The 23,217-nt window shown below is 39.0% G+C and overlaps 1 protein-coding gene across 12 annotated transcripts in view; it reads right to left on the bottom strand.

Moving 5' to 3' along the window:
- Nucleotides 1–1,128: 1,128 nt before the first annotated feature.
- LOC130910436 (transmembrane protein 196) overlaps nt 1,129–23,217 on the bottom strand; it is a 42,430-nt gene continuing 20,341 nt past the window's right edge. For 11 of the 12 annotated variants that reach the window (XM_057827745.1, XM_057827739.1, XM_057827741.1 and 8 more), the window contains 4 exons: nt 11,570–11,626; nt 3,592–3,727; nt 3,406–3,524; nt 1,129–3,338 (listed from right to left, as the gene is read on the bottom strand). In XM_057827745.1, coding sequence (XP_057683728.1) covers nt 3,267–3,338; nt 3,406–3,524; nt 3,592–3,727; nt 11,570–11,611 — 369 coding nt within the window. In that variant the 5' untranslated portion in view covers nt 11,612–11,626 and the 3' untranslated portion in view covers nt 1,129–3,266. Of the gene's footprint in view, nt 3,339–3,405; nt 3,525–3,591; nt 3,728–11,569; nt 11,627–14,444; nt 15,146–23,217 lie in introns of those variants that run through there. The other variant, XM_057827737.1, reaches the window with a different exon arrangement.

Here is a 23,217-nt window from a genome sequence, read left to right as displayed (position 1 = left end):
AATGCTAAATTATGGTTTGTTTTGCCCTCTGCTGGTCAAGAGAAAAACTACAACTGGGATTTTTTTTACTAATTTAAGTAACATAAACCAAAAATTCTCATTTATGGTCTCATTTGTGACAATTATTGATGGTTCCCTTTGTGAGAACATAAGATATTATCACAAAAAAAATAATATGACATTATCATAATCCATAGACTTCATAATGTATTTATGTTGAAAAAGTACGAAAGCTGTACCGCATACAAACAGGAAGGATTGTCTCAGGAGTGGTTTGTTCGAGGATTCAAAGTAATTATTATATTTTTCGTTCCATGCATACATTTTGAAACGTTGAGAAAAAAAATCAAAGGGAGAAATTAGCCACTACTGCATTGGCATCATGGTTCACTATATTTTCGTAAAATAAATGCTAACTGCAAGGTTTTTTTTTGCTCTTGGCCAAGAATCAAGACTGTTTTACATCCATATCTATAAAGAATACAGGGATTTAAGCATTTATTCACATGAATTTTCACCGCAAAAGCTCTGTTTACATAAAGCGGCCGCTAGCTATATTCACTAACAGACTAGCATCACACTTCGACATATATACTTAAAATAAATGCTAACTGCACGTTTTTTTTTTTTTTTTTTTTGCTTTTAACCAACAATCGAGACTGTTTTACGTCCATATCTACAAAGAATTCAGGGATTTAAGCATTTATTCACAAGAATTTCACCGGAAAAGCTCTGTTTACATAAGGCAGCCGCTAGCTACATTTACTAACAGACTAGCATTGTCTTCGACATATTTACGTGAAATAAATGCTAACTCCATTTTTTTTTTTTGCTTTAAACCAGGAATCGAGACTGTTTTACATCAATTTCTATAAAGAATTCAGGGATTTAAGCATTTATTCACAGGAATTTTCAACGAAAAATGCTCTTTGTGATTCCACTCGGTCAGCTTTGACGGCCTCGCCAAAAATGCAGGCCCCCTATTCATCAGCCTTTTGTCCCGTCTATACATTATGAAGTCTATGCATAATCATAAAAATGTAATATAACAAGACATTACGGTGGGCTGTGGATGCTATCATTTTTATTATTTGAACTTTATATTCCTTAATTTATTTTTATCATGCTATTTTCAGTCACTCCTATGCTAGAATTAGCCCCGATGCTCAGTGTGAGTTACACCAATGTTACATAAGGTCGATTCAAGGGGAGCGCTGCCTCAGTGTTCGTCAACAGGTGATCATTGATTATGTATCCTTTTCGTCAATAACATCATTCAGGTCACCAAAGGTCTCTCACACACAAGCAATGCTTTTCCATTCCAGTGTATTAGATCTTTATTGGTTTAACCTTCATAAGGAGCACTTATAAAAATATTTTTGACCTACTGTCCATACAGTATTATATATATTTTTTGCTCGGCTCTGAGGTAAAATCATCAAAATTATCTACCAATAAAAAAAAAAAAATCATGAAATGTTTCATTCTGTTTAGTAAATCTAAAAGAACCAAAATTGTAACCATATTACCGTAATTTTTGGACTACAAGCCGCTGCTTTTTTCCCCTCATTTTGAATCCTTCGTCTTAGTGTCCAGTGTGGCTTATTTGTTGATGTATTGGCTTAATAGGTAACACTTTAGTTGACAGTGGCGTCATAAGACTGCCATATGACCGTAATAACTATGACATGACACTATCATTGGCACTAATGAATGCATATGACAGATGTCATTGAGCGTCATCCGGCAAATTATGTCACTAACTCCCTTTATGTCCAGCTCGGATCTTTTACATCCATTCAAAAGTGAGATGATTAGGCAGATTACACAAAATAATAAGTCATAAGCATTTGTTAATGCTCATGAAAGTGTCATGTCATAATTATGATGTTATTACGACAGTCTTATGGCGCCACTTTAAGTGTTATGAAATACCATAACTAGCATGAGGAGCACTTATAAAAATATTTTTGACCTACTGTCCATACAGTATTATATATATTTTTTGCTTGGCTCTGAGGTAAAATCATCAAAATTATGTACCAATGAAAAAAAAAAATCATGAAACGTTTCATTCTGTTTAGTGAATCTAAAAGAACCAAAATTGTAACCATATTACCCTAAGTTTTGGACTATAAGCCGCTGCTTTTTTCCCCTCATTTTGAATCCTTCGTCTTAGTGTCCAGTGTGGCTTATTTGTTGATGTATTGGCTTAATAGGTAACACTTTAGTTGACAGTGGCGTCATAAGACTGCCATATGACCGTAATAACTATGACATGACACTATCATTGGCACTAATGAATGCATATGACAGATGTCATTAAGCGTCATCCGGCAAATTATGTCACCAACTCCATTTATGTCCAGCTCGGATCTTTTACATCCATTCAAAAGTGAGATGATTAGGCAGATTACACAAAATGATAAGTCATAAGCATTTGTGAATGCTCATGAAAGTGTCATGTCATAATTATGATGTTATTACGACAGTCTTATGGCGCCACTGTAGATTAAAGTGTTACGAAATACCATAACTAGCAATTAATGAATCAATTGGAACAGTCACTGAAGAAATAATTAGCACAGAACATGAATTTTGATTGTTATTTACACCTGTAGCGCTGCATTGCATGCTAGGAGGCATGTTGGACAACACCTGCGTTGACAGCAGGTGGCAGCAGAGGTTGACTGTCTCCCCCAAGGGAGCTGTGATGGGCAAATTAAGCTTCTTGAAGCAATAAAACTTTGCAGCCAATTGGTTCAAAACTTCATGGTGGTTCATTCGGTCTTATGATAATCTTATGAAGCTAAATAAATATAATAAAGTGTTGCCAGTTAATATCTTTTGGTGTAAATATCCTTTAATACAGTGAGGACAGCTGCGGCTTATAGTCCATTGCGGCTTATCCATGAACCAATGCCTTTTTCGTGTCAAATTTGGTGGGTGGCAGCTTATAGTCAGGTGCACCTATTAGTCCAATAATTACGGTAATCATGAGATTTCCCAGGTGCACCCAATGATATGGCCAGTGTACAAATATATTGTGCCTCATGTATATTTTCATTCAGCATTCCATAACTTTTTACTTAAAGGCTCATTAATTTAAAGTTTTGTTGTCAATGTCAACACTATTGGACATTAAAATGTCAATTCATCCTCTTTGGTAGAGTCAAAAGAACATAATGTAGCACCTACAGTGTCCAACTGTTGCTCAATGTCCAGCCATGCTTTCTAAAACTGCTAACAGCAAGTGATTAAAGTTGTCATGGCGATGCGCTAGCATGCCCGTTGTAGGAGATCTGAGGGATTCCGTTACTGGAGTTGTCCAGGACATCCTGTTGAACACAGACAAAAACGTCAAAAGGCAAATTAGCCAATAATAAGCTTTTAGTTTTTAGCTACCTTTTCTGTCATCTCGTGCGAATGGTGCAGCGAGTGCTCCCTTTCCAAAAACATCCTCTGTTGCTCCGAACTAGCCAAACGACAGGTAAGCCAAGTGGATAATGTACATGAAGAGATTCCTATAGACAAACAGGAAGCTGTAACGCACAGAATGTACTGTAGATAATCATATATTATCCATTTTACCCAAACAAGCCAGCGTCATAGCAGCCAGGTGGACGGACTGCATGGAATCGGGTCGCTTGCTGAGCGCGCGCACGAACTGGAAGTTGAGGATTCCGCCGATTAGACCGCAGATGCAACACGCGGAGAATAAGATCATCTGAGAAAACACAAGAAATCAATCTTCGTTTGAATATCAAAATTAATTGACGGAGATCGACAAACCAGATTTGCTATAACAATGAAGTTTAACTTTAGGGTTGTTCCAATCATGTTTTTTTGCTCCCGATCCGATCCCGATCGTTTTAGTTTGAGTATCTGCTGATCCCGATATTTCCCGATCCGATTGCTTTTTTTTTTTTGCTCCCGATTCAATTCCAATCATTCCCGATAATTTTGCCAGATCATATACATTTTGGCAATGCATTAAGAAAAAAATGAATAAAACTCGGACGAATATATACATTCAACATACAGTACATAAGTACTGTATTTGTTTATTATGACAATAAATCCTCAAGATGGCATTTACATTATTAACATTCTTTCTGTGAGAGGGATCCACGGATAGAAAGACTTGTGACTTTGTATATTGTGACTAAATATTGCCATTTAGTGTATTTGTTGAGCTTTCAGTAAATGATACTGTAGCCATGCCCGATGCATGATGGGAAGTGGAACTATGACTGTGCATAGTGCTACCAATTGATATATCTTCTCTGCGTTGGGAAATAACATAAGGTGTTAAGAAAAACCTACCTACCTACCTTGCTTCTCCACATTGCATCCCATGATATTTCTAATCGTAGGGAGAGGGATTGTAAGGCATTAGCCAATTAAAAAAAGGCTCCAAAGGCTGCCAAAATTCACTCTACTCATTTAACACTGACAATCCGGCCAGAAGGCAAAACTCTTCGCGTACAACACTATTCCCTGATTGATTATATTAAGTATGTAAGAATAATGCAAAGAGTTAGACGGTGCCTACAAGAAAAGGTACAATCTCCTTCAATATCTTTAAAGAATTCAGGGATTTACACATTTATTCACAAGAATTTAAATGTAAAAAGCTCTTTGTGGTGATAATGCAGCGCCACAGTGGCTTAAAGACTAGCAGCACATTCGACTTATTTATGTATAATAAATGCTAACTGCCCGTTTTTTTTTTTTTGTTTTTTTTTTTGCTTTTAACCAATAATCGAGACAGTTTTACGTTCATATCAATGAAGAATTCAGAGATTTAAGCATTTATTCACAAGAATTTTCAACGTAAAAAGCTATTTGTGGTGATAAAGTGTGCCACAGTGGCTTAAAGACTAGCAGCACATTGGACATATTCACGTAAAATAACTGCTAATTGCCCGTTTTTTTTTTTTTTTTGTTGCTTTAACCAAAAATAGAATAGAATCGCTATCAATGAGAGCTAATGAGTTAAAATCATGTGCTAACGAGTTTAGAACACTTGAAGGTTATTTCAGAAAAAACTAGAAGAAATTTACTGACATTACGTATGAGTTTATTCTAGCAGTAGAGCAACTTCAATCCAAACCTTGTTAAAGATTCACCGTTTTTAAATCGAAACAAACAAAAAAAATAAATAAAAGATTAACTCTCACTGCTATTGACTCCAATAGCCGGCCCATCCTTTAGAACAGGGTGAGTTTAGACCTGTCAATGGCAGCTAATGAGTTAAAGTAATGTGCTAATTAAGAGCAGGTAATTGAGGTTTATTTCAGAGTAAAGAACATTTTCTGCGATTAATCTAAATTATAGTAATCGCGATTAATCTATCAATGGATTAAGGTCATTCATCTTTTTTTCTTCAACAAAAAGATGTTAGGCTTAAAAGATTTACTGCCAAAAGTGTATAACCGTTATATGTATGATTTTGTTTCACTAAATCCTATAAATTCTGAATGCAGTAGTAAGATAGTGTAAATGCGTCTGCATCTAGTATTTTGTGAGCGACGTCTGAGAAAAGCAGAGGTGGCAAGCAGTCACCTCTCCTCTTTTCTTTCCCCGTCCTCGTCTTTCCTGGCCTTCCACCCTGAATGTCCGCTCCTCTGCCTAATGATGGATCAATGTCAGCACACAGCAAGAGAGACCTTTCCTTCACCCTCTTATTGCCTCTTTCTCCATCCCTCTCGTTTCCATATTCTTTCTTTCTTCGTCGCTTTCCGCGCCTGCGGGCCGATGATTGCATTAATCGGGTTTGGTTGAGCTCTCCTGCCTGCTGCCTCACTCACGCACCTCATGGAGTAATGGCTGAAATTGGAGATGTCCTTTTTCAAAAGGGTAAAGACAGTGAAGGCACCTCTGCTCACAGCGATGAGAATGAATACAATACTCGGTAAATCAGCCTGAACGGGTTATTGGACTAGCCAAATTAAGGAGTTGAATTCATTCCAATCTCATATCTGGTTGGAAAAATGATTGCTATGCTGGGATTCAGTGTCTTATTGAATAAAACATTAATCTTAACACATTCTATGATAGCCAAGGTAGATATGTATGTACGGTATGGTATTCACGGACTGTGTTGTGGTAATTAGTAAAAGAAGAAGAGAATTTATACTCAGACCTCAGCGTAAAACGTCAAATTCATTTAACCTGTGAGCGACTGCCAGGGATCATTTAATTATATTACAGTAATTTTCAGACTATAACCTGAGTATAAATCGCCACCCACCAAATTTAACATGAAAATGGCATTTGTTCATAGATAGGCCGCACCGGACTATAAACCACAGCTGTCCTCACTGTATTATGGGATATTTACACCAAAAGATTTTAACCGTTAGACTTTATTTGACAGCGGTATCATTAGACTGTCATAAGACCAAATAAACCACCATGAAAAACAAAGCTTCATTGCTTCAAGAAGCTTCATTTGGCCATCACTGCTCCCTTAGGGGAGACAGTTAACTTCTACTGCCACCTGCTGTCAACACTGTTGTCATCCAACATGCCTTCTAGCATGCATTGGAGCGCTACAGATGTACAGTGCCTTGCAAAAGTATTCAGCCTCCTTGAATCTTGCAACCTTTCTCCACATTTCAGGCTTCAAACATAAAGATATGAAATTTAATTTTTTTGTCAAGAATCAACAACAAGTGGGACACAGTCGTGAAGTGGAACAACATTTATTGGATAATTTAAACTTTTTTAACAAATAAAAAACTGAAAAGTGGGGCGTGCAATATTATTCGGCCCCTTTACTTTCAGTGCAGCAAACTCACTCCAGAAGCTCAGTGAGGATCTCTGAATGATCCAATGTTGTCCTAAATGACCGATGATGATAAATAGAATCCACCTGTGTGTAATCAAGTCTCCGTATAAATGCACCTGCTCTGTGATAGTCTCAGGGTTCTGTTTAAAGTGCAGAGAGCATTATGAAAACCAAGGAACACACCAGGCAGGTCCGAGATACTGTTGTGGAGAAGTTTAAAGCCGGATTTGAATACAAAAAGATTTCCCAAGCTTTAAACATCTCAAGGAGCACTGTGCAAGCCATCATATTGAAATGGAAGGAGCATCAGACCACTGCAAATCTACCAAGACCTGGCCGTCCTTCCAAACTTTCTTCTCAAACAAGGAGAAAACTGATCAGAGATGCAGCCAAGAGGCCCATGATCACTCTGGATGAACTGCAGAGATCTACAGCTGAGGTGGGAGAGTCTGTCCATAGAACAACAATCAGTCGTACACTGCACAAATCTGGCCTTTATGGAAGAGTGGCAAGAAGAAAGCGATTTTTCAAAGATATCCATAAAAAGTCTCGTTTAAAGTTTGCCACAAGCCACCTGGGAGACACACCAAACATGTGGAAGAAGGTGCTCTGGTCAGATGAAACCAAAATTGAACTTTTTGGCCACAATGCAAAACGATATGTTTGGCGTAAAAGCAACACAGCTCATCACCCTGAACACACCATCCCCACTGTCAAACATGGTGGTGGCAGCATCATGGTTTGGGCCTGCTTTTCTTCAGCAGGGACAGGGAAGATGGTTAAAAATGACGGGAAGATGGATGCAGCCAAATACAGGAACATTCTTGAAGAAAACCTGTTGGTATCTGCACAAGACCTGAGACTGGGACGGAGATTTATCTTCCAAAAGGACAATGATCCAAAACATAAAGCCAAATCTACAATGGAATGGTTCAAAAATAAACGTATCCAGGTGTTAGAATGGCCAAGTCAAAGTCCAGACCTGAATCCAATCGAGAATCTGTGGAAAGAGCTGAAGACCGCTGTTCACAAACACTCTCCATCCAACCTCACTGAGCTCGAGCTGTTTTGCAAGGAAGAATGGGCAAGAATGTCAGTCTCTCGATGTGCAAAACTGATAGAAACATACCCCAAGCGACTTGCAGCTGTAATTGGAGCAAAAGGTGGCGCTACAAAGTATTAACGCAAGGGGGCCGAATAATATTGCACGCCCCACTTTTCAGTTTTTTATTTTTTAAAAAAGTTTAAATTATCCAATAAATTTTGTTCCACTTCACGATTGTGTCCCACTTGTTGTTGATTCTTGACAAAAAATTTAAATTTTATATCTTGATGTTTGAACCCTGAAATGTGGCGAAAGGTTGCAAGGTTCAAGGGGGCCGAATACTTTTGCAAGGCACTGTACTTTGCCAAGTAACTAATTACTCTTACATTCAGGTAACTAAGTTACTAAGTCAGTTAATTTTTGGGAGAAGTCGACTGTTTAAAAGTAAGATTAACAACACTGGTCATAAAGAAGAAGTCTGCAAAATGAAAAGTGACGAAAGCGGAGATTTTATTCTGCTAATTTGTTGCCAAACACAATTTGCCTGCAACTATTGCTGATCACTTCTAAGAATTAGCAATAGAAATGTTCCCTGACTCAAAGATTGCATCGGTAAGTTAATTTTATCAATTGACCTTTTTAATTTATAATTGGACACACTGACGAACAACTTTCAAATCAAACTGAATTGCGAGCTGAAGTGCAGCCATCAAAAGACATGATAGAAATAGCCAAAAGTGCTACATACAATTATAACAAAAGTCACTGTTAAATTTTAGTAATCACGATGTATCTGAAGATATTGAATGCTCTTTGATTTCACCAGGTTATATGTTACAATATTACCAATAAGTTCATATTATTTTAAAAATGGAGTTTTATTTTTGTTTCATATTGCACGTTATATACAACGTTGCAAGATTAATCACCTATTTGTAAGGGCATACGTCACTATTTGTAAGATTGCCAAAGGCCTCGGGTTGACAGGTATGAATTATCTCACTTTTGAATGGATGTAAAGATCCGAGCTGGACAAAAATGGAGTTAGTGACATAATTCATAATGTCATTAATGCCCATGATAGTATCATGTCTTGATTATGGCGGACTTATGGCAGTCTTATGACACCGCTGTCAAAGAAAGTATTACCTATTAACCCAAATAAATCAGCAAATAAGCCGCACTGGACTATAAACCGCAGGATTTAAAAAAAAGTAGAGGCTTACAGTCCGAAAATTTTGGTAATCACATGACTCCGTTATACCAGTCAGAAATAACAATACAGTCACATGACCACACACAAGCTTGCAGTCGGAAGTCCTATGATCACGCCGACTTGTTCAATCACGTGGCATCTTTAAAACGCTGTAAAAATTAAACTATTTGGCAGAGTCAACATTACTCAAAAGCGCTGATTTGTTTGAACATTTCTCCCAGTTTAAATTTTCAATTTATTGTAGGTAATATGTTTTTTCTCCACTAGAAGGCGGGTAATGTTTCATTTTTCTAGTTAGAATTCAATAATTTTTGTTTATTTTTTGGCCTAATATGGTCATGTAATAGGTTATAGGGATGGGATGTTTACTGGGGGCTGTGCGCGCTTTACTGTGCATGCGAGCTGACCATCCTAATTTCGGCGGATATTTTGCCACCACTTTAGATGAATCTCTCAACTTGTAATGTATTCATTTTGTGAGTGTTTTAAAAACGTGCTTTCTCAACTTCTAAAATTTTCATTTGAGGAGGCAAGACCTTCTTGCCCCTGCGTAGAGCCGGCCTCGCTATTGCCATCAATGTGAGTTAATCTTTTTACTCTACTTTCTTAGTGTTGAAAATCTGCTCCAAACTTTGGTGTTGAGTTAATTATCGAGGGTTGATTGAATATTTGCTTGTGCTCATATATACCTAATACATACATAATACATATTGCCATATTTTTTCTTATTTGATATTACCAGTAAATGACTATTGCTTGCTATACTACGCCGTAGTATAATGTTTAAGTTAGGGCTGTGAAAAAAATTATCGCGTTAACGCGCGGTAATTAATTTTTTAAATTAATCACGTTAAAATATTTGACGGAATTAACGCACATGTCCCGCACTGTCCCATGTCAGACAGTATTCTGCCTTTTGGTAAGTTTTACAACAAGGTTGTTTGTGCTGTCTAACAGCGAACTCTTGTGGTCGCTTTGTGACATGGTTTATTGCTTTCTTGCCAGTTCAATATGGCTGCATGACGTCTCGGGCTGACGCCTACGTTGTAATGCTGTGCTTATATGATCCTTGGACAAGATTTGTCCGTAAGTATGGTTGTTGTAAAGAATGTACATATTATGTTAGTAAGCGAAATGTTATATTTTTCGTATGAGACGCTTTTTGTTTATGTTTAGTGAACCTGTATAGCGTGCTAAGCTAACGTTGTTGCTAATGCAATGCTTGTGTACTTTTTTTTTGTAGTTTCACTACGGTCTAAAGAGAACACTGGTTTGAGGCAATTTTATTAATAAATCAGATGAAAAAGGAAGAAGTCTGATTATTAAGGCGTCGTTCACTAGCTGTCTAGCTTTGGAAAAAGTAGACGCTTCGGAGTGAGGATAGCATAGACAGATTTAAATGACAGTAGAGTGAAATGCCCACTACAGTCCTTATATACCGTATGTTGAATGTATATATCCATCTTGTGTCTTATCTTTCCATTCCAACAATTTATTTTTACAGAATATATATATAATTTACAGAAAAATATGGCATATTTTATAGATGGTTTGAATTGCGATTAATTGCGATTAATTACGATTAATTAATTTTTAAGCTGTAATTAACTCGATTAAAAATTTTAATCGTTTGACAGCCCTAGTTTAAGTGTTACAAAGTGTTAAAAAGGGTCGGGGTGACAACTGTCTCGCTTCATGGCCGCAACATTGCGTAACTAGACCTTCTAAGACATCTTCAGCATCTTACGTCGGACTTTCGTCTAGACTTTCGAGGACAATCTTCCATTCGAGGACATCTTCCATGGCCGCAGCGTTGCATAACTGAAGTGTCTGGGTCATTCTGACCCCTTGCTTACACACGTGTATTTAGTTAGTTCCACCTACATGCTCACACATAGCCAACCAAAATCACATGGGTGTCTCCAGCTTGCTTTCCCCCTCCCTTTAGGGCGGCACCCTTGTTTGTTAGAACAAACAAAGAAAGAGCAAGGAGGGTTTTTTTTAGATCAATTTTGGTGACTATACAGCGTAATCTAGCATTTCTCTGTCTAGTCCCTCCTTGCTCTCCTTGGCCAAGAAAACTGAGTGTCTTCTCTCCTTATTTTTGGGTAATTGTACAAATGTCTGCCTAAGGGTCTATTTTTGAACTTGACATTTGGTAAAAAAAAAAAAAAAAACTAAAAAAACCACCAGAAAAAACATGAATCACGTTAATCTATTGCTAGATTAAATTTGAGTAATTCCAGAAAAACGCGCATTTTTTGTTCTTGGTTCCTTCCTTAACATTGTTTACGCACTCCTAACACCTTAGCACATGATTTTTACAGCCAGTGAAGAACTGAGAGACACAAGTGGGTTAAAAAGCATGAAATAATAATTAAGACTCCCTACGTGTGAAGCTGCTGGAGGCCTCTTCCTGTTTGCCGCAGCAAAAATAGTGTTCATCCAAATAGAAATGGGTGTACTGTATATTAGCTACAACATATTACAAGGAGGGACATATTGTACTTACAGTAAGGCCGGTTCGCTTTCGAGCGCACAGTACGCCACACATCCCGCAGAGAAGAAACTAAAAGAGAGAAAACAAAGTCAGAGTTTTCAAATCATCTTTACACCTCTGTTTCAATGCTAAGTTTTTGTAGCATGAACAACTACCTGATTGGCTGCCATTTACGGCAGCATACATTTCATTTTGACTGGGAGGGGCGAATGAACGAACGTTCATTCGCCCCTCCCAGTCAAAATGGATTAGACGTTTCCTGCCGTCAATAGCGGCTACTGGTCATTTAACAGCAAAGTAAATTGCTCAGAGTTATGTTTCATCATCTCAGCCAATCAACTGCAGGGGGCTACTTGGCTTGCACCGCCAGCAAGCATCCCTGCTGCACATCCTTGCCAAAATAACAATGTGAGGGGAAAACATGCAAGAAAAATGCAGATTCATGAATATTTAATAAAAAAAAAAAAAATCACCACCCTTTAGCTGACCTCACATTGAAGCACATTTGCGCATTACTGGAATACGTTCAACTATAATGTGCATTTTCTTGGCAAGGGGGAAAGGATCCGGCTGGAGTGGAAGTTTCAATGGCAGCCAATGAGTTAATGAGATTAATTGAAACTTGATATCTAACACACAGTGATATGAAAAAGTATCTGAACCTTTTGTAATTTCTCACATTCCTGCATAAAATCACCATCAAATGTGATCTGATCTTTGTCAAAGTCACACAGATGAAAAAACAGTGTCTGCTTTAACTAAAACCACCCAAACATTTGTAAGTTTTCATATTTTAATGAGGATAGCATGCAAACAATGACAGAAGGGGGGGAAATAAGTAAGTGAACCATCACATTTAATATTTTGTGCCCCTCTTTGGCAGCAGTAACTTCAACCAGATGCTAGCTTCGACTGTCTGACAGACGGCCTCAGGTTTTCCGACAAAACATCCTGATAAACTTTTGAATTCATTCTTCCATTAATGATTGCAATTTCTCCAAGCCCTGAGGCAGCAAAACAGCCCTAAATCATGATGCTCCCTCCACTATGCTTCACGGTGGGGTTGAGGTGTTGATGTTGGTGAGCTGTTCCATTTTTCTTCCACACATGACGTTGTGTGTTACTCCCCAACAATTCAACTTTTGTTTCATCAGTCCACACAATGTTTTGCCAAAACTTCTGTGGATAATTCAGGGGTCTTTTTGCGAACATTAAACAAGCTGTTTTTTTTTTTTTTTTTTTTGTGGTTGTTTTTTTCTTTGACAGCAGTGGCTTTCTCCGTGGAGTCCTTCCATTAACACCATTCTTGGCCATAGTTTTAGATATAGATGATGTGTGCACAGAGATACTGAACTGTGCCATTGATTTCTGTAAATCTTTAGCAGACACTCCAGGGTTCTTTTTTACCTCTCTGAGTATTCTGCGCTGCACTCTTGGCGTTACCTTTGGTGGACGGTCACTCATTGCGAGAGAAACAACAGTTCCAAACTCTCTCCATTTGTAGACAACTTCTCTGAGTGTTGTTTGATGAACATCCAGGTTTTTAGAGATGGTTTTGTATCCTTTCCCAGCTTTATACAAATCAGCAATCCTTGATCGCAGGTCTTAAGACAGCTCTTTTGACCAAGTCGTGATGCAAATCCGACAATGCTTCTCATCAAGACAATTCTTTCCAGGTGTGTGTTTTATAGCAGAGCATAAATAAACCACTCATCAGTGTGATTGGGCACACACCTGACTTAAATTGTTTGGTAAAAATTGGTTTCAATTGCTCTTTAAGTCTCCTTAGACAGAGGGTTCACTTACTTATTTTCCCCCTTCTGTCATTGTTTGCATACTATCCTGTATAATATACAATAATGTAAATTATTTATTATTAATTTATTACATATAAAATAATAATATATATATTCGGCGAGATTAAAAATGAGATTCACTGAAAATTGAGCTGTAATTAATACATTTAATACATTTTTTTTTTTTTTTTTTTTAGATTAACCATTTGCCCTCTATCTGATGGGAGGAGAAACTTTTGCTCAGTGGACGGTTGACTCACACTTGGTATGAAGAAGTATAACAGACTGATGGACAGCGTGGACTCAAATTTTGACCTGTTTAAAAAACATGCTGTCAAAATGAGAAAAAGTTGAACGGGAATCTGCTTACATATTAGGGGAGTTAAATTCACTTTATTTTATTTTATTTATATTTTTTTAATTATCTAATTCCCAGGGGTTCCGTGAATGCATATGTGAAACTCGTGGGGTTTGATGTCTTTAGCAAGGTTATGAACCACTGGATTAATTTAAACAAACATATTATTTAGATCAGTTTAATCATGATCTGTAATTAATACAAACCAAGTATTGTTATGACAATACAATGTTAATACATCTGTACTTCAATTTTTGTTCTCTGCAATTTTTAAGTGAGATTCAAAAAAAATAACTAAATGTATATATAAATGAAAATACCTCAAATTGAAATATTTTCTCAACAATTTTTTGGTGAGATTAAAAAAACTAGATTAATTAGATGAAGACTATACAAAATGTAGTTTAAATGAAAAAAAGTAATTGGACACATGTCCAAACGACAGCTTTCACTTCTTTTAACTCGCCAATCCTGCCATTGACGCGTCCAATTCATTTGAACTGGGAGGGGTTGGCAGATGGAATGTGGGAGAAAACCAGAATACCCCGAGAAATTCCGACTGAACCTCAAAACTGTGAGGCAGATGTTAAATATAGATGAGAAAAATGTTCACAAAAACCCCTCTAACTAAACGTCGTCACCAAACAAGGCAGAAAGTGGCTTTTTATCCTTAACTTGATTGAAGAAATTGACAATCAATCGCGATCATCCAAAAACTAAGAAAGTGACGTACGCAGAGTCCGCTCCACACTGGAGACGCGTCGCCCTGCTGCGGCTTGTGCTCCCCTCGAACCCAGCTGATGCCCACCGCTCCGAGCACGATGCTCGCCACGCCCAGGCCCACCTCCACCACGGAGAGGAGGAGAAGACTCCATAGGATTTTGCGGCTGGAGCACATTCCGCCCGGGGCATCTCTCCGCAAAAGTCCGTTCCTCGCTTCCTCGTCCCTTACGCGCTACATCGGGGGGAAAAAACCCCGTCTAAATCCGAACAAGTTGTTCAAAACCTAATAAATCGCAAACAAAGTGTTGAAAAAGTGGAAATTTTAAACGCGGAGCTCCACTTGATCGAAGATGGGATGTGAGGATAACGACGTGACCGCGCTATACTTGAAGCTCCGAGGCACGCGCACACTACATGCATGCGCGTGCACGCGTGTGAATGAACACCACGTGCTTTTTTGTTTGTTTTAGCAACCACAGATGAAGGGAGAGCATTTGAGTCTTTGCACTATCTGGCTTTTTAACTAATCAATCAGCTTCAGTATTGATTAACTTGAGGGGGAAAAGCAGTTTACTGTATACTGAGTCATCCTTAAATCAAAGGCTGCCATTGACGGTGATAGACGTTACAAGGGCGTAGGTTTGCATAGGGACGGTAGGGACATAACACTTCCAACTTTTCAGGATGCTCAAATTGTCCCCACTAACTTTTAAGCAACTTGTATGCATTATATATTGGGTTCAGTTATATAGGTAATTTCATAGGCGGAGTTTGACTTTTGGGGCAGGGGGGGCACAACGTGTTGATGACCCCGAAACGCAGGGTCAGCAACAAAATTAACTTACAAGAATATTTATAACTAGAAACTGCAGTTTCTGGAGGAATTATTCTGGGTCTTTGCTGTGTGGAGATACAAATCTTAGCCCCGCCCAGGTTGGTTTGGGGACATTTCTGGGACAATATCAGATCACTTCCTGTTGATCTAGGAACATTTGGGGGGCGTGGCCTGGTCATATCAGGTCATTTGGGGACATTTGGTTGCATGTCCGATTGATATCTGGTCTTTTCCTGTTGATTTGGGCACATTGTTTTTTTTTGCCATTGAAAATGAATGGGAAAAAATTTGGACATCCATGGTTGTCAATGGCATCGACTTATGTAGGAGTCAATGAAATCCAAGTACATTGGCATCAATAGAATGGACAAACATGCCCGTCAATGGCATTAAACAAAGTAAATGTCATTGGAAATTAATGGGAAATTTGGACGTCCATGGCCGTCAATGGCAGCGCCCTCCCTAAGCGTCAATGGAATCAGGGACATTTGGGCGACACATCCTATTGATATCTGGTCATTTCCTTTAGATTTGTGGACATTGGATTTTTTTGCCATTGAAAATGAATAGGAAAAAATTTGGACATCCATGGCCGTCGGTGGCATCAACATCCATATGCGTCAATGGAAACCAAGTACATTGGCATCAATAGAAATGAGATACATGGCCCTCAATGGCATCTGTCTAAATTGGCCCCAATGCAAAGTTAATGCCATTGGAAATGAATGAGAAATTTGGACATCCATGGCCGTCAATGGCATCGACTTACATATGCCTCAATGCAATTCGAGTACATTGGCATCAATAGATCTGACATACTAAATGGTCGTCAATGGCATCAATGCAATGTAAATTTCGTTGGGAATTCCATTAAAAGTGAATGGGGAAATTTGAACGTTGCATCCCATTTAAAATGAATGGCAAAGTCTGGGAAGCAAATTTCCAGGGAACCGTAAACTTTTTCCAAATTCTGTATCCAACTTTTATGCCCCTCATCATCCCAGAATTTGATTTCCAAATTATGTGATTTGGTCAAAAATTGTAGGACTAGATAAATTTAGAAAATTTGTATTATTTTTCCGAAAAATCGGCGTTGACAAGAGAACGGAAAATTTTTCGGGGTCATTCGAAAAATTCCCTGCGTCGTGTGAAAATTCCGGTCGTTTCAATATTGGAACGTTGCCGATCGGTCAAACGGTTCGGACTGTGCGGCGCACCGAAGAAATCCTATTCAAAACAAAACAAAAAAAAAAACAGAACAACACTATCTGGGTCAGATAATGATTGGTTGAAAATGAGCGTTTTTTGTTTCCCATCACTCTGCAGCGGAATTCTCAGTCAGGCTGCTTAGGAAAGCTATACTTTTCGCCAAGATCGTTATCCACTGAATATAGTATGCCCGCCGGTGTCGTGCCAATGTAGTTACCCCTGTCAAAAATTGTATCCCCTGGGTGGAGCCACTGCGCTGCACTGATTTGCTTGATTTCCATGTTTTTGTGATGTAATTATCTCCGAGGTTTTAATACATGGCCCATCCATTTTTTTCTGTCGTATAACATAACATACAGTACATACTGAACGTAAAAAAACGGCAATGTTTACTGTTTTATTCGTAGTATGACCTATAACTGTTATTACTGTAATTCAAGTCCTGTATACTCAATACAGGAGTATACAGGTTCTCCAGTTTAATAAACGTCAATATCCAAAATGTATAACTGTGGTTCTTTTCTGGTGTCTATTAATTGTTTAAGTCGACATAACTCATAACTAGTGTGTGTGTGTGTGTGTGCGCTCCCGCGGCCATGGGATGCAATTTTTGACGGGGGTAACTACATTGGCAAGACACCGGTGGTGGCTCTGCTGAAAATTTAGCGTCTTTAGTAGGGCAAATTGAAACGCCGTTCACCATTTTAGCTGTGCTCTCTGGGGTTTCATGGTCCACATTTTCAATCCTTGGTTCTTGCTCAGTAGTTGTTGTGGCTTTTGAAAGCTTAGGTTTGAAAAAATTACGTATATCCATCTTGCCTCTTCGGTCCTCGGGTGGTTTTGGCTAAGTAAAGCAAATGACTGTCTTAGGTGCTTGTCAGATGATCTGTTCGAAAAATAATTTTGACCCATTATTAAAATATATTTTTTGTTCATTTCATTCATTTTTTTGTTTGTTTTATTAATTTACAACTTTTATAGACAATATTTTACCGGAAAACTCTTAATTTTAAAGTCAATTACATGCAATTACACTTTTCGGCCACCGGGGGAAGAAAAGTAATTTAGATTGTCTTCCCATATGTTTCAAGAAAAGAATTGACCCTACCATTATTAAGTGAATTATTTTCATTATGTTAAAACTTACATTTACCCTTTTTCACTTGCAGAATCCGCCGGTCCATTTTTTCCCCTCTAAAACACACGTTTGATTGGCTGATGACTTCACCCGCCCCCGACACACATGCACGCTAGCACTCGTGCAGCCCCTATGTCGACAACATGCCGCCTCCTCCACCCCCTTCGAAGAGGAGGGAAATTAAAAGTATTTTTTTTCGGCCAGCAGCAGCCACCGTAGGTAATTTCAAAAGACACCAATGTTGTGGAGGTAGGACACACCATTATTTTTGCTACTGAAAGTCGGACCTGCATCAGAGTTAGCATACCATTAAACTTTGTGAACTTGCCAACCTGCAAAACTCAAGTAGGAAGATGCTTAGAGAGACGTCTCCTTCTGTTTGTGTTTTCTGTTGTTAACGTTAAACTGTGAGAAATGTAGCTAACTCTGTGCTGGAAACTATATAACCAGAATAACATGAGCAAGAAGCTGCTTGAAAGAGAGTGGTGCTGCATAAACCCATACGTTCCTCACACAACATAATCATAATTAACTATGTACATTAAAAAAAAAAAATCTTGGCATAACGCAAGCTACCCACACTAGCGTTGCGATCGACTGTTTGATCGTGATCGACATAATGACCACCCCTGATTTAGCCTATCAATTAATTAGGTTCATATTCGTGAGAAATGTTGCCCTGACCCCCCCGTTCACCCAGAGTTTGGTCTTATTTATGTCCCATCCCGAGCAAAAATACAGGTTATGCTGTTACACTTGGACGTTCAATCCGTTTTGACTGGGAGAGGCTGGCAGTGAATGATTGCTGCCATGCAGCTAGCCCTCCCAGTCAAATTGGATTGGACGTCCATCACCGTCAATGGCAGTGAACAGGTTATGCATGGACTTGCCTCCAGATAAGTGGATAAAGAGGGACTGTGCGGTCCCCGGAGGCCCATTAGAAAGTTCCCACTTGCCATCCACTGCCAGTGTGGCGCACAATCATTAGGAGATTGGTGTATAATAGCTGCAGGAGGACAAGGAAAATCTGTCTTCATGGTTCCCGCAAGAGTAGATGAGGGAAAGCAAGAAAAGAGGCTGTGGGCAACTTATATATTGAATTTGCGTGTGACAGCCTGACATCCAAACTAATTATGTGATGGTTGTATCGAGTTCATTTTGTCTACACTTATAGATTAGTTGATATGCTCTTTTTATCACAGACAATTGTTTTAGGTTGTTTTACCTGACATGTTTCGGTGACTACTTTAGCCTTCATCAGAGTGTCGCTGGTGTGATGTGAGGCATCCGCCAGATATTGGTGCATCCAAAGGACAAAATCCACCCAGAAAACAAATGCAACTCCATATATGAAATCCCATGCAAATCATGCAATAAATCCTACATCGGGGAGACAGGGGGGAGCTTTTTTACAAAAAAAAAAAAAAAAACACAAGAAGGAGTGCGAGAAGGAGACAGCAATAAGAGAAACAAGAGCAATAATAGAACAAGCACAACAGAAACACCACAAGTCAGCCATAACCGACCACTGCAAAATGGAAAACCACATTATGGACTGGGAAAAGGGCAGAGTCATCCGCACCGAAGAAAACAAACATCAATGCTGCATCAGGGAGGCCACTGAAATCAGCAATCAGGGCCCCGAGAACCATCAACAGGGACGAGGGGGCTTACATGCACTCTACTACCTGGACCAGCATCTTAGAAGAGTGAATGGTCAGCAGAGGGCGTGACTCGTGAGTCGCGCCTTCATCCATCAGCTGATACAGACGTTTCACACCAACACCAGTGACACTCTAAAGAAGGCGGAAGTAGTCGCCGAAACATCTCAGGTAAACAAAACAAGCTAAAACAATTGTCTGTGATAAAAGAAAATTTCAATTTATTATGTGATGAAGTTATGATGAATTAATGAGATTTGTGCCAAAAAACAAACAAACAAACAAAAATTGTAAATATAAAAAGAATTGGACATCTATTGCGATTACTGGCAGCCAAGTGAGGATATATAGTCGAGTGCAGTTTATTTTGGTTTATTGAATTAAAGCCTAAACATTGCACAATATCGAATTAGCAAACCAAATTGCCTAAATCTGAGTTTAACGTTTTCAGAAAGAAGCGAGTGAAAGCCGGGCCAGTGTTTTTGAGTACTGTATCCTGTTAGCCTTCCTTTTTTTCCCTCCTCGGACAAAACTTTTTGTCTCTTTTGTTGCTCTGCCATCTTTGCAGAATTCACACGAAAGCGTTCTCATCGACTTCCATCTTTATAATGAATGAGGAATGAGGCATGGGGCGTATGCCGTAAAGCAGTCAGCACATTTGTAGTTTTTTTGTGTGTGGCAGGGTTCCTGCCAGCTGCCACCCTCCTCAAAGTTAATTAGTGCTGAAGAAAGCGATACAGACCCCCTCACGATATAAACGAGGTGTCATTCAACTAGTTGCCAGTCGACATATTATCACAAATGTTATGAAAATATTTTATGAAGGTTGATAAGTAACCTAGTGTACACCCATACACATATATTTATACGTATACACACCCACCCACACACATATATACAGTGGGGCAAATAAGTATTTAGTCAACCACCAATTGTGCAAGTTCTCCTACTTGAAAAGATCAGAGAGGCCTGTAATTGTCAACATGGGTAAACCTCAACCGTGAGAGACAGAATGAGGAAAAAAACAGAAAATCACATTGTTTGATTTTTAAAGAATTTATTTCCAAATTCGAGTGGAAAATAAGTATTTGGTCACCTACAAACAAGCAAGATTTCTGGCTGTCAAAGAGGTCTAACTTCTCCAACTAGGTCTAACGAGGCTCCACTAGTTACCTGTATTAATGGCACCTGTTTTAACTCATTATTGGTATAAAAGACACCTGTCCACAACTTCAGTCAGTCACACTCCAAACTCCACTATGGCCAAGACCAAAGAGCTGTCAAAGGACACCAGAGACAAAATTGTAGACCTGCACCAGGCTGGGAAGACTGAATCTGCAATAGGTAAAACGCTTAGTGTAAAGAAATCAACTGTGGGAGCAATTATTAGAAAATGGAAGACATACAAGACCACTGGTAATCTCCCTCGATCTGGGGCTCCATGCAAGATCTCACCCCGTGGCGTCAAAATGATAACAAGAACGGTGAGCAAAAATCCCAGAACCACACGGGGTGACCTAGTGAATGACCTACAGAGAGCTGGGACCACAGTAACAAAGGCTACTATCAGTAACACAATACGCCGCCAGGGACTCAAATCCTGCACTGCCAGACGTGTCCCCCTGCTGAAGCCAGTACACGCTCAGGCCCATCTGCGGTTTGCTAGAGAGCACTTGGATGATCCAGAAGAGGACTGGAAGAATGTGTTATGGTCAGATGAAACTAGGGCTGCAGCTATTGAATATTTTAGTAATCGAGTAATCGACTGAAAATTCTATCAATTAATCGAGTAATCGGATAAAACATTTTTTTTAGGTAAAGAGCAATCATACATATACGTGAGGAAAAAAAAGACTTCCATGTCAATCCATGTCTTTATTTTCGATGTACATTGTTGAAAACAGCCCACAATTGCATCTAAGATGTGACTAGAAAAAAAAATCACTGCTTTCACTCAAAAAACCTCTAGATTTTATAAAAAAAACAAAAAAAAAAACCTTACCTAAAAATAATTACGCTTGATAACACACAACACTTGAAAGCTACGTGTTTTTCCCATGTCTTTCAATTTAATTTCCATATGTGTCAAGCTATTTTTAAGTTAAGTTTTAAGTTAGTCTAAACTGTAAGTACTGGTAGGATTTTGAGGTTTTGCAGTGTTCAAATTAAATGATACCTGCTGTATTGGAGCACATTTATTCAGCAACGACTACTGAGCTAAAACAGTTAGCTTTATGATGTTTTAATTTTACACCCTCATCACTCTACAGCGCTGTGTTTTTACAGATTAAATAAAGCCTGTATGTAAGACACGTTAGCCACGCATCGACAGTGGTCATAATCAATAGAAACCTAGCCCTCCGAAGGGCTAACGTTACGTGAGCGAGTGACAGTAACGTTATATTTATTAGCGATGAGAAGTCTACTGCTTAAAGATGGCGGCTGTTTACTAACGCTGCCCAGACGTGGCCGAGTCTGTCATTTCGCATCTAGTCCTAAATGCATGCGATATCTATGAGACGCATCGGACATTACCTGCTACCAAACTAGCATCATGCGGGATTAGTTTTTAGCAATGTCGGCGTAGTTTGTAGCGGCTGTCTGCTGCGGTAAGTTTAAAAATGTTTTAAATTTTTTAAAACTTTTTTTCTCTACGCACGTGACGTCAGCGCATTGTCGCGCATTAAAAGTAGTCCGGGTAAAACAGGATGCTTAGAGCTGGCAAAATTAAACGATTCCTCGAGGTGAATTAAATTACTCGGATCAGTTTTTAAACTCGAGTTACTTGAGTTGCTCGAGTATTCGTTTCAGCTCTAGATGAAACCAAAATAGAACTTTTTTGGTAGAAACACAGGTTCTCGTGTTTGGAGGAGAAAGAATACTGAATTGCATCTGAAGAACACCATACCCACTGTGAAGCATGGGGGTGGAAACATCATGCTTTGGGGCAGTTTTTCTGCAAAGGGACCAGGACTGCTGATCTGTGTAAAGGAAAGAATGAATGGGGCCATGTATCGAGAGATTTTGAGTGAAAATCTCCTTTCATCAGCAAGTGCATTGAAGATGAGACGTGGCTGGGTCTTTCAGCATGACAATGATCCCAAACACACAGCCAGGGCAACAAAGGAGTGGCTTCGTAAGAAGCATTTCAAGGTCCTGGAGTGGCCTAGCCAGTCTCCAGATCTCAACCCCATAGAAAATCCGCAGAGGGAGTTGAAAGTCCCCTGCCCTGCGATTGGCTGGCAACCAATTCAGGGTGTCCCCTGCCTACTGCCCGAAGTTAGCTGGGATAGGCTCCAGCACCTCCGCGACCCTCGTGAGGAATAAGCGGCATGGAAAATGAATGAATGAATGAGTTGAAAGTCTGTGTTGCCCAACGACAGCCCCAAAACATCACTGCTCTAGAGGAGATCTGCATGGAGGAATGGACCAAAGTACCAGCAACAGTTTGTGAAAAGCTTGTGAAGAGTTACAGAAAACGTTTGGCCTCCGTTATTGCCAAGAAAGGGTACATAATAAAGTATTGAGATGAACTTTTGTTATTGACCAAATACTTATTTTCCACCATGATTTGCAAATAAATTAGTTTTTTTTTTTTTCACATTCTGCCTCTCGTGGTTGAGGTTTATCCATGTTGACAATTACAGGTCTCTTTAATATTTTCAAGTGGGAGAACTTGCACAATTAGTGGTTGACTAAATACTTATTTGCCCCACTGTATATACACCCCCCCCCTATACACACACATACCGTTTTTACACATATATACACAAATCATATGTTTATATAAGTCTGTTTGCTTTTTTTTACCATAATTCCTTGCAACTCCAACCCCTTACTCCCAGATACTGCACAAATACCATTTATACAATCTTCCAGCTGGATCTTCAAGTTTACGCCCTTTTGTCTCTTTGTCCTTTTCAGCGGACGCACTCGCTTA

Source organism: Corythoichthys intestinalis, chromosome 22 (assembly GCF_030265065.1).
Source record: "Corythoichthys intestinalis isolate RoL2023-P3 chromosome 22, ASM3026506v1, whole genome shotgun sequence".
NCBI classification, from domain to species: Eukaryota; Metazoa; Chordata; class Actinopteri; order Syngnathiformes; family Syngnathidae; genus Corythoichthys; species Corythoichthys intestinalis.
This window is presented reverse-complemented; position numbering and strand designations above follow the sequence as displayed.